The following is a 12,991-nucleotide window of genomic DNA, read 5'->3' as shown; positions in this document are numbered from 1 at the left end:
GTAAGTGCAAAAACGAGTTTAGAAGGTGGGGGCTTGTTTGGGGGTGGGGGGGTAGTCTATACTTGGAGAGACTGCGAGGGGTTAAAATGACACTGACACACCTTCAACAGTACTGAAACATGCACGCTTTCTAGTCAGCTGATATTCAAACTACATGGGACAAGACTGGGCACATTATGGAAGGCTGCTATTTCTTAAAAATAAATGGGTTGTTGGGGTTGTTGTTTTTTTTGCACACCACAGGATTTTTTTTATTTTTTTAATCTATTTTTTGTTCTTTTGCACATGTTTTCACTGATGGGGTTACTGGCGGATGGTATCACAGCTATGGTCGTAAAAGAGTGTCGTCTCTTATCTATTGCGTTAGGCTGCTTCTACAGGCGCCTGGGCTCCCGCGGAGCTGCTTGTAGCAGAGGGTGCATGCACGAGTGGAGGCGGGGACTAGGGTTAGACCGACATCCTGTTTGCCCATATATTGGGCCAATCAATAGTGGCCTTTTCCATATCCTCCAGTCAGATATGATGGCGGCTCCTCCCTGACCTCAGCTATGCGTATACATTTTTAACGATACGTTTTTAATATTATTTATTTGACATCTGGGGCCAAATGTAGAAACCATTGTGTACACACGAAAAGTGCGCTGCACCACTTTCAGCACAGGTTTCCGAATGTATAGAATCAACGGGGCCGTGAGACTGTGTGTAGCGGTACACATCTCTCACACTATGCATGCTGTGTACGCAGTCTTCTGTCCCACTAGTGTGATGTGGCAAAAAAGGATCATGTAAGTGTGAATTTGGGTGACATTTTATTTTGAGCTATTTGGGCTTAGGCTATGCAGATTTCTACACCTAAAAATACACAGAGTTTTATACATTTGGCCCCCAGATGTCTGAGCAAAGTCATTCCAGTGTTACTGTGGGAGGATTCTACTCAACAGTCTGTGAAGCCTGCCTCACTCTGCCTTAACCCATTGATACCTGATGCAGCATTTGCGTGTATATCCCTCATTTGCGTATGTATCCCTTTAAGACTGCAAACCGCGTGACGCGGTTTGCAGTCTTAAAGGGATACACACACAAATACTGCATCAGGTATCAATGGGTTAAGGAGACTGTATAAATATATGGCCGTAGCTACAGCGACGTGACCCATTGGTTTTTGGACTCGTGTTTCGAAGCCTCGAGGTTGGCATTTCCCCCGTCGCCGTCTTGGTTCATTTGGAGCCAGAAGTGACGTGCATTTGGACGAGAAGAGCCACAGCGCGACCCGCTATTGGTCCGCAGTTGGCTAGCTGCGCGATCACTGGACAGGCAACCTGTCAATCACGCCCCAAAAGCATAGCCTGCTTCATCGTCTAATTTACAAAATGATCATCCTCATCATTGAAGAAGACTTGAAACTGGTGATTGAGACCATAAACTCATTAGGAAAGTGTTTACTGAGGCCGTAAATCAAGTGAGAAGTATAGCGCCATTTCCACATTCACTTCCATGTAACCGGGCTTCTTTTGCAGCCAGCGGAGTCGCCCCCTGCAGGGCATTGGCAAAACGCCTATCAGTCTAACCCTAGTGCAGATGGGCAAGGGAAGGAGGAGGGGGGGGGGGGGGGCCGGCTGGCAGTGGACGTGACATGATACCTTGGCACATGACAATGGGTCGGGGGGCGTGGTTAGGTGGTCAGGCAGGCGGTAGGGGGAGGGGGGGCAGAGTCCTTTAGCTCTGGGCGGTTAGCCGCTGCTCTGTGAGCGACGCTTGGTGCGACACAGTCTTGTTCTCGTGCGCCCGCAGTTTGGACACCACGTCGATGAAGGCCAGGCCCTGCACTTCTTTATGGAGAGGCTCTGAGGAGAGAGCAGTAAGAAGCCACTGTAATGCGTTTAACAAGAACACTGGTCATCAAAATGTCATGTTCAAAGATGACATGCAGTCGAAATGTTTAATTTCCAGGATAACTGACGTGTCATAGAAGCAATAGAAAGAATAATTTTGGTGGCAGCAGTTGGCACACAGTATAGAAGGGGTGCGGTCGAATTGTCTTTTTTGGCTAGCAAAAGTGAAATGTTCTATGGTCTCTCCCGATTCTAAATATAGCTGAACCGTTTGGTTTGAACAAGTAAAGCTATTTTTATGAGAATTTTACAAAATGTCTATGGGAAAATAAATGGCGGATGAAAATCTCTGGTGCAGTGCTGAAGCAGGAAGTGACGTTCACTTTCGGCTCTCTATTTGAATACAGCCGAAAACTGTGAATGTACTGGGCAGCTCCCAAAGCGAATTTGTGGAAGTGTGTAAATGTGAAGCAGGGTGCTGCTAGAAAGGGGTTTGGTGCTCAGCTGACATTCCCCTTCTAAGTTCAAGTAGCAGCAGCTGGACAGCATTCGTTACATTAACTTATCATAGCTGCTTCTCTACCAGAACATTTTACTCCATTCATTTAATTGACTTCACATTATTCTATTTAACTTCATCGTGCACCTTTTGGACTGTAAATTCTTATTTATCACTCACGTCCTTCTAATTCATGTGCATTGTATATTATATTGGACTGCACTTGAGATTTTTGTGTGATTTTATCTTTCTATATTTTTTGTCTTCTGATTATTAATGTGACCGCTACGCTGCCTACTTACACTAAGTCCAATTCCTCTTATGTAATCCGATTACCTACTGTGGCAATAAAAGTGATTCCGATGAATGAAAGTGACATTTTTTCTTGCTGGTTCTCACCTGAACCCATGGCTGAGCAGACAAGGATCATTGAGTTGTACTTGATCTCCGGGGCGCTCCTCTCATCCAACAGCAGCTTGTGAAGCACCGACACCAGGCTGGCTCCCACAAAGTCCTTCTCAGCTGCAACTGAAACCATCAAACCGTGCCCAAACCCAGGCTTAGTTTTGTCAGTGTGTCAGGAATTTGCAGACATATATATATATAAAGTAATAGCGGATAAGGCGGTGACTTTGGCACTATATTGATGTTAGGCAGCCACCTTGGCAGATGTTAGCATCGTTAGCATAGCTTCCTGAGTGTAGCCGAGATGGCCCAGACAACAGCAGACAGAATATCAGCTTTTCTTCGTGCAGTAACGAGCCTTGAAACCTTTTCCTTGTGGCTGAGTGTTGTTTTATTGCCGTAATAGACAGTTTACATGGCTGTGTCTGAAACACAAGGAATCGACCTATACAGGTAGCATTTCTAGGTAGGAAGTTGTAATTTATATGTCTGAAACAAGGAGGATACATAAGGTCACTATATTTGCAACCTTTCTAGGTACCTATCTTTGGCAAATTTTCTAGGAGGCATACAATGGGTGGTTAGGACATCCCATAACACCTTGCAACCCTCTTAATCGGCGAAGAAGAACGAAGCTAGCCCCCAAAACCTCCGTTTATGTGCTTTTAGGTAGCACAAGCATCAGACTCCGTGCTGCCAGATTGTTTCCATAGACCTGCATTTGCTTGGGCAGTTTTGTGTGCATTTTGGTGGTTTTTGAGCGGTCTTTGGGCTGGCTAATACTAGCAAGCTAACTGCATTGTTAACAGCCAACGTTAGCTAGCCTCAGTTCAGCACGGGTCTCTAGAAGGAAACGATGTGAACAACAGAACACATGAGGAGTTGCTTATCATCCTACTCGACTGTCTGCTGCAAGGTTACTATTGGTTCTCTGTATTTGATCCTAGCATACATTACAGAAGACATGTGTTGTGTGTCTGTCTCACACACTTTGTAGTGACACTCCGATATGTTTCAGCTGTGTTTACACACATGCGACCAACTCTGCCGAAAATGGCTCACGTGTTTTGTGTCGTCAATCGGTTTTGGCACATAAAAGCATAAATCAGAATTCTCCGATCTCATATTTAGGCCGAAAATCGCCCGATTCCGATCGCTGGCCGATAGACCGGAGCATCCAATTACATGAATAAATTCCTTTCTGTGCCATGCAGTTTTCCTTCCTTCCGAGTCGGAGTGAGTTTTCCAACCACTGTACTCGGTAAAATAAGTACCGATTGCGATTTCTGATGTGTAGGTTGAACATGTTGACATCATTGTGTTGATGTTACGGACTTCAAAAACACTCAAAAATGCTACTCAGTAACAGTAACTGAAATATCATATTTGCACTACTTCCACCTTTCCTCTTACCCAGATCCAGTGCTGCTATGAGGCCCAAAGCCACCAGTGCTTCGTTCTGCATGATCATGTGCTCACTGGTTGCCATGGTTACTAAGTGCTTGACTCCTCCCCCCTGGATGACGGCTCTGACAACTTCCTGAAATCCACAAACACATCGCTTTGAAGGACCAATCCTGAGAATGCTACTGTAGAATATAGCTTCCATCGTTTCTACGATAGATTACAATTTGTGAATAACCTTGTTAATCATTGTTTAGTAGCTGGATAAGTAGTTAACAAGCTTTAAATCAACTCTGATTCTACGCTATTTGGTTAACAAGTTAATGCAGCTAAGTACAGCAGCAATCAATCTATGTGGTTAGCAAGCCAAGACATTACAACAGGAAAACCATGAATGTAGCATCTATATTGGATTTCTTTTCACAGCCAAACAAGTGTTTCTATTTGGCCAGCTGAGAAAATCCACAGGTCCAAGCTCACCAAATTTGATCTTGGCACGAAGGTGACGCGCAAAATTCGATTCACAGCTTGAAGCAATCGTTTGTATTGGTGCTTTGCTTGGTTTTCAATTGACGTTAATGGGAAGCGAAGCAAATTTCCATGTAGATTCACGATAATGTGACCGCACCTTAAAAAAGATGTCAGACATGCAAACTCATGAGGTGAAAAAAGGGTGACATGTTTGTCACGCCCATCCGCGTGTGCACAAATCACATAAGTGGCTTATCAAACATATACTGTAGTGTGCTTGTTTTGGTCCAATACAGGGAACTGGTTGTTGCTTTGTTGCACTTTGGCACTGGTTTGGTTACGTCCCACACAGCAAATTTGAAGCGAACCATAGTCATTTATGGTAGATGGTAGGCTGACAATACTGGGCAGTTAACGGATTCCGTGAAGTGAGGACTTTGAAGTGTGAAGGCGGGTGTCTGTAATGTAATGTAATGTAATGGGTGTGTGACCTTGGACTTGCTGTGTCGGATGAGGGCAGACAGTAGCCTGTTGGATTCTCCCATCACCCCTGCGTGGTCTTTGGCTTCACACCACTCCACCAGCCTCTCCACCAGCTTCCCGTTGGTTCCCAGCTGCTCCGCCGCTTCGGCTGGTCCCACAAAACACACACACACGCACACACACAGCACACCGTGAGTTTTACACTTGACTTTATCAAATGCTAACGACAGGTTAGCTGACACATTAGGTGCTAATGTGGCAGCTAACCGAATGCTAACGACAGGTTAGCAGACAGATTAGGTGCTAATGGGTCAGCCAACCTAATGCTAACAGGTTAGCTGACACATTAGGTGCTAATGGGTCAGCCAACTTAATACTAACGACAGGTTAGCTGACACATTAGGTCAGCTAACCTGTTATTATGATTAGGACATACCTGGATTACTAAACGTGACTTAGCCTACATGAACCATATTGTGATATACATTGGTACCGAGAATGAGCCTTATGATTATCGTGATTGCCTCTCTCTCTTTCTCTCTAATATAAGATTGTTCAATCCCGTTTATTGATAGAGTTTAGCTAGACTTAGCTACTGTAGACATATTCTCTGTGAAGCCCTCGGAGACATGCTTGTGAATTAAGGCTATAAAAATAAACATGACTTGACTTGGCTTGACAGCTGACTTGTTAACTTTTCATTTGGTCCATTGAGCATGATAGATGAAATGTCTACCTTGCGTATCAATAAGCATACGTAACGTCCCCAAGAGTTTAAACTGGACTGGAGGCATCTCCGACTGCAAGAACTTCAACACCACATCCGAGACGCCAGCCGATAGCATCTTGGATTTGTTTACCACTGGAGAGAGGGGAGCAACAATGCCAGTTAAAACAGAACAGAAACAGAAACAGAACAAAGCACACTACTTATATATTATTTAATGTGTTTTGTATTGATCTTGTTAAGACTTAAATATCTGGTTGCATTCAATCTATAACACTTTGAGTGTGCCGTTTGTTAAAATTTTATTTATATGTCAATAAACACTGGACTGTTTAGTCGAGAGCAGTGTTGACAACCATCTGTCTGCTGGGCCAAAAAACATTAATTATTTAGCTTAGTCTTCCCTGCGCAAACCCCTCTGTGTGTGTATATATATATATATATATATATATATATATATATATATATAAATACACAGTTTGTGTGTGTGTATTGTTGTGAAGCGGGCTCACCGGGTATGGCCAGGTTGGGTTAAGGTTAGGCTGCTATGTTGTGAAGCGGGCTGACCTGGTATGGCCAGGTTGGGTTAAGGTTAGGCTGGTGTGTTGTGAAGCGGGCTCACCGGGTACGGCCAGGTTGGGTTAAGGTTAGGCTGGTGTGTTGTGAAGCGAGCTCACCGGGTATGGCCAGGTTGGGTTAAGGTTAGGCTGGTGTGTTGTGAAGCGGGCTCACCGGGTATGGCCAGGTTGGGTTAAGGTTAGGCTGCTGTGTTGTGAAGCGGGCTCACCGGGTATGGCCAGGTTGGGTTAAGGTTAGGCTGGTGTGTTGTGAAGCGGGCTCACCGGGTATGGCCAGGTTGGGTTAAGGTTAGGCTGCTGTGTTGTGAAGCGAGCTCACCGTGTATGGCCAGGTTGGGTTAAGGTTAGGCTGGTGTGTTGTGAAGCGGGCTCACCGGGTATGGCCAGGTTGGGTTAAGGTTAGGCTGGTGTGTTGTGAAGCGAGCTCACCGGGTATGGCCAGGTTGGGTTAAGGTTAGGCTGCTGTGTTGTGAAGTGAGCTCACCGGGTATGGCCAGGTTGGGTTAAGGTTAGGTTGGTGTGTTGTGAAGCGGGCTCACCGGGTATGGCCAGGTTGGGTTAAGGTTAGGCTGCTGTGTTGTGAAGCGGGCTCACCGGGTATGGCCAGGTTGGGTTAAGGTTAGGCTGCTGTGTTGTGAAGCAGGCTCACCGGGTATGGCCAGGTTGGGTTAAGGTTAGGCTGGTGTGTTGTGAAGCAGGCTCACCGGGTATGGCCAGGTTGGGTTAAGGTTAGGCTGGTGTGTTGTGAAGCGGGCTCACCGGGTATGGCCAGGTTGGGTTAAGGTTAGGCTGGTGTGTTGTGAAGCGGGCTCACCGGGTATGGCCAGGTTGGGTTAAGGTTAGGCTGGTGTGTTGTGAAGCGAGCTCACCGGGTATGGCCAGGTTGGGTTAAGGTTAGGCTGCTGTGTTGTGAAGCGAGCTCACCGGGTACTATGGCCAGGTTGGGTTAAGGTTAGGCTGCTGTGTTGTGAAGCGAGCTCACCGGGTATGGCCAGGTTGGGTTAAGGTTAGGCTGGTGTGTTGTGAAGCAGGCTCACCGGGTATGGCCAGGTTGGGTTAAGGTTAGGCTGGTGTGTTGTGAAGCAGGCTCACCGGGTATGGCCAGGTTGGGTTAAGGTTAGGCTGGTGTGTTGTGAAGCGAGCTCACCGGGTATGGCCAGGTTGGGTTAAGGTTAGGCTGCTGTGTTGTGAAGCGAGCTCACCGGGTACTATGGCCAGGTTGGGTTAAGGTTAGGCTGCTGTGTTGTGAAGCGAGCTCACCGGGTATGGCCAGGTTGGGTTAAGGTTAGGCTGGTGTGTTGTGAAGCGAGCTCACCGGGTACTATGGCCAGGTTGGGTTAAGGTTAGGCTGCTGTGTTGTGAAGCGAGCTCACCGGGTATGGCCAGGTTGGGTTAAGGTTAGGCTGGTGTGTTGTGAAGCAGGCTCACCGGGTATGGCCAGGTTGGGTTAAGGTTAGGCTGGTGTGTTGTGAAGCAGGCTCACCGGGTATGGCCAGGTTGGGTTAAGGTTAGGCTGGTGTGTTGTGAAGCGGGCTCACCGGGTATGGCCAGGTTAGGTTAAGGTTAGGCTGCTGTGTTGTGAAGCGAGCTCACCGGGTATGGCCAGGTTGGGTTAAGGTTAGGCTGGTGTGTTGTGAAGCGAGCTCACCGGGTATGGCCAGGTTGGGTTAAGGTTAGGCTGGTGTGTTGTGAAGCGGGCTCACCGGGTATGGCCAGGTTGGGTTAAGGTTAGGCTGGTGTGTTGTGAAGCGAGCTCACCGGGTATGGCCAGGTTGGGTTAAGGTTAGGCTGCTGTGTTGTGAAGCGAGCTCACCGGGTACTATGGCCAGGTTGGGTTAAGGTTAGGCTGCTGTGTTGTGAAGCGAGCTCACCGGGTATGGCCAGGTTGGGTTAAGGTTAGGCTGGTGTGTTGTGAAGCAGGCTCACCGGGTATGGCCAGGTTGGGTTAAGGTTAGGCTGGTGTGTTGTGAAGCAGGCTCACCGGGTATGGCCAGATTGGGTTAAGGTTAGGCTGGTGTGTTGTGAAGCGGGCTCACCGGGTATGGCCAGGTTGGGTTAAGGTTAGGCTGGTGTGTTGTGAAGCGGGCTCACCGGGTATGGCCAGGTTGGGTTAAGGTTAGGCTGGTGTGTTGTGAAGCGGGCTCACCGGGTATGGCCAGGTTGGGTTAAGGTTAGGCTGGTGTGTTGTGAAGCGGGCTCACCGGGTATGGCCAGGTTGGGTTAAGGTTAGGCTGCTGTGTTGTGAAGCGAGCTCACCGGGTATGGCCAGGTTGGGTTAAGGTTAGGCTGGTGTGTTGTGAAGCGAGCTCACCGGGTATGGCCAGGTTGGGTTAAGGTTAGGCTGGTGTGTTGTGAAGCGGGCTCACCGGGTATGGCCAGGTTGGGTTAAGGTTAGGCTGGTGTGTTGTGAAGCGGGCTCACCGGGTATGGCCAGGTTGGGTTAAGGTTAGGCTGGTGTGTTGTGAAGCGAGCTCACCGGGTATGGCCAGGTTGGGTTAAGGTTAGGCTGGTGTGTTGTGAAGCGGGCTCACCGGGTATGGCCAGGTTGGGTTAAGGTTAGGCTGGTGTGTTGTGAAGCGAGCTCACCGGGTATGGCCAGGTTGGGTTAAGGTTAGGCTGGTGTGTTGTGAAGCGGGCTCACCGGGTATGGCCAGGTTGGGTTAAGGTTAGGCTGGTGTGTTGTGAAGCGGGCTCACCGGGTATGGCCAGGTTGGGTTAAGGTTAGGCTGGTGTGTTGTGAAGCGGGCTCACCGGGTATGGCCAGGTTGGGTTAAGGTTATGCTGGTGTGTTGTGAAGCGGGCTCACCGGGTATGGCCAGGTTGGGTTAAGGTTAGGCTGGTGTGTTGTGAAGCGGGCTCACCGGGTATGGCCAGGTTGGGTTAAGGTTAGGCTGGTGTGTTGTGAAGCGAGCTCACCGGGTATGGCCAGGTTGGGTTAAGGTTATGCTGGTGTGTTGTGAAGCGGGCTCACCGGGTATGGCCAGGTTGGGTTAAGGTTAGGCTGGTGTGTTGTGAAGCGGGCTCACCGGGTATGGCCAGGTTGGGTTAAGGTTAGGCTGGTGTGTTGTGAAGCGGGCTCACCGGGTATGGCCAGGTTGGGTTAAGGTTAGGCTGGTGTGTTGTGAAGCGGGCTCACCGGGTATGGCCAGGTTGGGTTAAGGTTATGCTGGTGTGTTGTGAAGCGGGCTCACCGGGTATGGCCAGGTTGGGTTAAGGTTAGGCTGGTGTGTTGTGAAGCGGGCTCACCGGGTATGGCCAGGTTGGGTTAAGGTTAGGCTGGTGTGTTGTGAAGCGAGCTCACCGGGTATGGCCAGGTTGGGTTAAGGTTAGGCTGGTGTGTTGTGAAGCGGGCTCACCGGGTATGGCCAGGTTGGGTTAAGGTTAGGCTGGTGTGTTGTGAAGCGGGCTCACCGGGTATGGCCAGGTTGCGCAGGGCGCTGAGCGCTGCATGCTGGACAGTGACGTTTCCCTCCTCAACATGCCGGTCCAACAGCTCCAAAAGCTTCTGCACAATACCAGTGTCAACCATGTGGATGCAGTTCCCATCTACGGACAGAAGGGCAAGACAAGGAGAGACGTTGATGTTTTGTGAGATACTTGAGTGCTGGGTGGTAATATGGTAACAGTAACATTACTTATAGTAATGAAGGGGAGCATAACAAATTGCTATTTCAAGTTCAGTAATGATGTCAACAATTGTATCCTCGCCTCCTTTAAATGTCAGCGTGAAGATGAGTCATTCAAAAAATGTCCACTAATTTGTTTTCAGGATAATTCCACATCATCCTCTCAGCTGATGCGGGTACAGACAGAAGCTAAAATGACTATTTTGATGGGATATGGTAGAAAAATTTACTTTCTCTGGGTATTTCCACTCTTTTGGTGAGAGATGGTAGAAGATTATTGATATTATACGATGCAGTCACCAGTTTTGAGGTTGTAACAGAAAAATAAGTTGTCAACAACAAATTCAGCTTTCCCCTTAGTGACCCTGTCTTTGTTTAAATCAGGAGCACATCTTACAACATGATGTAAAGCAAGGCGTACCGTTACGAGCGAAGTTGGCGATGGCCAGCGCCCCGGCCAGCTGCAGCTGGTGGTTGTGGGACGGTATCCAGGACAGGACCCTCTGGAAGACGCTGCCCTTCCCTCCCTCAAACAGCTTCTGCATGGACTCATCTACACAAGGGCATCGAGGACACCGTTTATTGTAAGTGAGAAGAAGAACACAATTTCTCCCAGAATCCGGCTGACACAGACTCCTTTAATAACTGGTGTATCTGCATCCTGCACTGTGTTATGTTTGCTCTGTACATCTGTGTTCCTGCTATGGCGGCAGCAAAGATCTGGGGCCGGTTGCACCAACTGGTCTTACACTGGTCTTAAGCTAAGTTGGTCGTAACTTTACGACCTAACAGCTACGCCGGTTGCACCAAATCGACTTAAGCCTTATTTTCACTAAGACCAGGCGTAACTCCTACGCCTCGTCAGGAGGAGGCGTAGCAGAGATCTCCGCGGAGACCTTTTTGACCGTCATCGTCGTAACACCGCCAGTTCGCCGTCTTTGAAAGCACGACGTTAGATTATAACTAACTAGTTGTGTGGCTTAGCCTTCCCAAATGTTGCCGTTACTTTTTTAGAATGTAATACATAGAATTGGGAACGTTACATTCAATTTCATTCAGACTCCCTGACACTAATCGCCGCCGCCATTTTCCCCCGGGGCTTCCACAGGAGGAGGGGGGTGGGAGGAGGGAGGGTGTAGTGACGCACATACAGTAGTGGGTGACGGCGCGAGGCACATGTGGGCCAATCAGAGGGCATTCCCCGACAATTCACATGAACGCGCATTGCTACGACCAGCGTAGTTAAGACCAGAGTAAGCCGTGTTGGTGCAACAGGCGTAAATCCACTCTAAAGACTGGTCTTAACTAAGACCGACGTAGGAGTTACGACCAGGCATAGTTAAGACCAGTTGGTGCAACCGGCCCCAGATTGGCTGCTTTAAGGAGCCGCTAACCCACCTGAAAGAATTTGAATACTTACAGGTTTCTATGGAAAGTCTAAATGCTCTTTCAGAGCCTGGGTTATTTTGGCATGAAAATTATCAAAGTCAAAGATGCTGAATAGCAACACAAAACTTTTGTACCGGTATCAATCAGCCTTCAGAAACTTTGTGTACCCTCACTGTGATGACACGTACGATGTGTAACCTCAGTGTGATGACACGTACGATGTGTAACCTCAGTGTGATGACACGTACACCGTATGTATGGGGGCGGCTTTAGCTCAGGAGGTAGAGCGGGTCGGCCAATGACGCAAGGGTTGGCGGTTCGATCCCCGCTCCCTCCCAGCTGCTGTCGTTGTGTCCTTGGGCAAGACACTTAACCCTCCTTGCTCCCGATGGTGTGTAGGCACCCTGCGTGGCAGCCTGCCGCCATCGGTGTATGAATGGGTGAATGTAGACTACCTACTGATTGTAAAGCGCTTGGGATAAAAGCGCTATATAAATGCAGGCCATTTACCATTTACCATTTAGGCCATTTACCATTTACCATTTACTAGTTACGATGTGTAACCTCAGTGTGATGACACGTAACCTCAGTGTGATGACACATAACCTCAGTGTGATGACACATAACCTCAGTGTGATGACACATAACCTCAGTGTGATGACACGTACGATGGCTTGGGACTGTGTCAACATCACTGGAGGAATACACATAATTGCATCATTTAAAAAAGCCCTCTGCTGCCTGTGTGTTGTAAAAAGTATTTCCCCCCCAACTCAGCATATTACTCAAATACCCACGAGTTTACAGCCATTCGCTATTCTTTAGGGATGGGCATCGAATTTCGAATTTTCGAATAATCGTTGTTATTATCAAGGTCGACTTTTATTATTGAAAGTCGAAATTCGTTTATTGAAAGAAAACAAAAAAAACAAAAAAAAAAATTATTATTTTTTTGTGAGTGAAATGTTACATTGTCTCCCCTGATTCTAAGTATAGTCGAATCGCTTGGTTTGAGCAAGTAATTTTTTTTTTATAAGCAACCTCTCCCTCTTCATGGGATTTCATCCGTCATTCATTTTTCCATAAACCTTGCTTAAAATGCTTATAAAAATTGTTTTACTTGCTCAAACCAAGCGAGTCGAGTATACTTAGAATCAGGGGAGATAATGCAACATTTCACTCACCAAAAAAAAAAAAAAAAATTAAAAATTTTTTTTTTTAACATTTTTTATTTTATTTTCGAATTTCGATTAAAAGTCGACTTTGGCCAGCGAATTTCGAATAGTGTTTTTGCTAGAAATGCCCATCCCTACTATTCTTCCTGTGTTCCAGTGATACACAGGTATGTGTGTGTGTGTGTGTGTGTGTGTGTATGTATATATATATATATATATATAATATATACCGTAAATTCCGGACTATAAGCCGCACCTTTTTTCCCGTTTTTTGGGCTTTTTTGGCCCCTGCGGCTTATATAACGGTGCGGCTTATCTATGGATTTTTTCAAAAAAAAAAAAAAAAAAAAAAATCTCTCTTTTTTAGCACTCTTTCTAACTATAAATCCTATATAACTATAA

The 12,991-nt window shown here is 47.3% G+C and overlaps 1 protein-coding gene across 2 annotated transcripts in view; it reads right to left on the bottom strand.

Annotated features, from left to right (window-relative positions):
* Window positions 1-216: 216 nt before the first annotated feature.
* Window positions 217-12,991, bottom strand: part of rap1gds1 (RAP1, GTP-GDP dissociation stimulator 1) — a 30,447-nt gene continuing 17,672 nt past the window's right edge. For both annotated transcript variants that reach the window (XM_083640600.1, XM_083640601.1), the window contains 7 exons: window positions 10,447-10,578; window positions 9,811-9,945; window positions 5,831-5,956; window positions 5,103-5,242; window positions 4,150-4,276; window positions 2,731-2,859; window positions 217-1,844 (listed from right to left, as the gene is read on the bottom strand). In XM_083640600.1, coding sequence (XP_083496726.1) covers window positions 1,717-1,844; window positions 2,731-2,859; window positions 4,150-4,276; window positions 5,103-5,242; window positions 5,831-5,956; window positions 9,811-9,945; window positions 10,447-10,578 — 917 coding nt within the window. In that variant the 3' untranslated portion in view covers window positions 217-1,716. The remainder of the gene's footprint in view (window positions 1,845-2,730; window positions 2,860-4,149; window positions 4,277-5,102; window positions 5,243-5,830; window positions 5,957-9,810; window positions 9,946-10,446; window positions 10,579-12,991) is intronic.

Source organism: Poromitra crassiceps (genome assembly GCF_964638095.1).
Source record: "Poromitra crassiceps genome assembly, chromosome: 7".
Taxonomy (NCBI): Eukaryota; Metazoa; Chordata; class Actinopteri; order Beryciformes; family Melamphaidae; genus Poromitra; species Poromitra crassiceps.
This window is presented reverse-complemented; position numbering and strand designations above follow the sequence as displayed.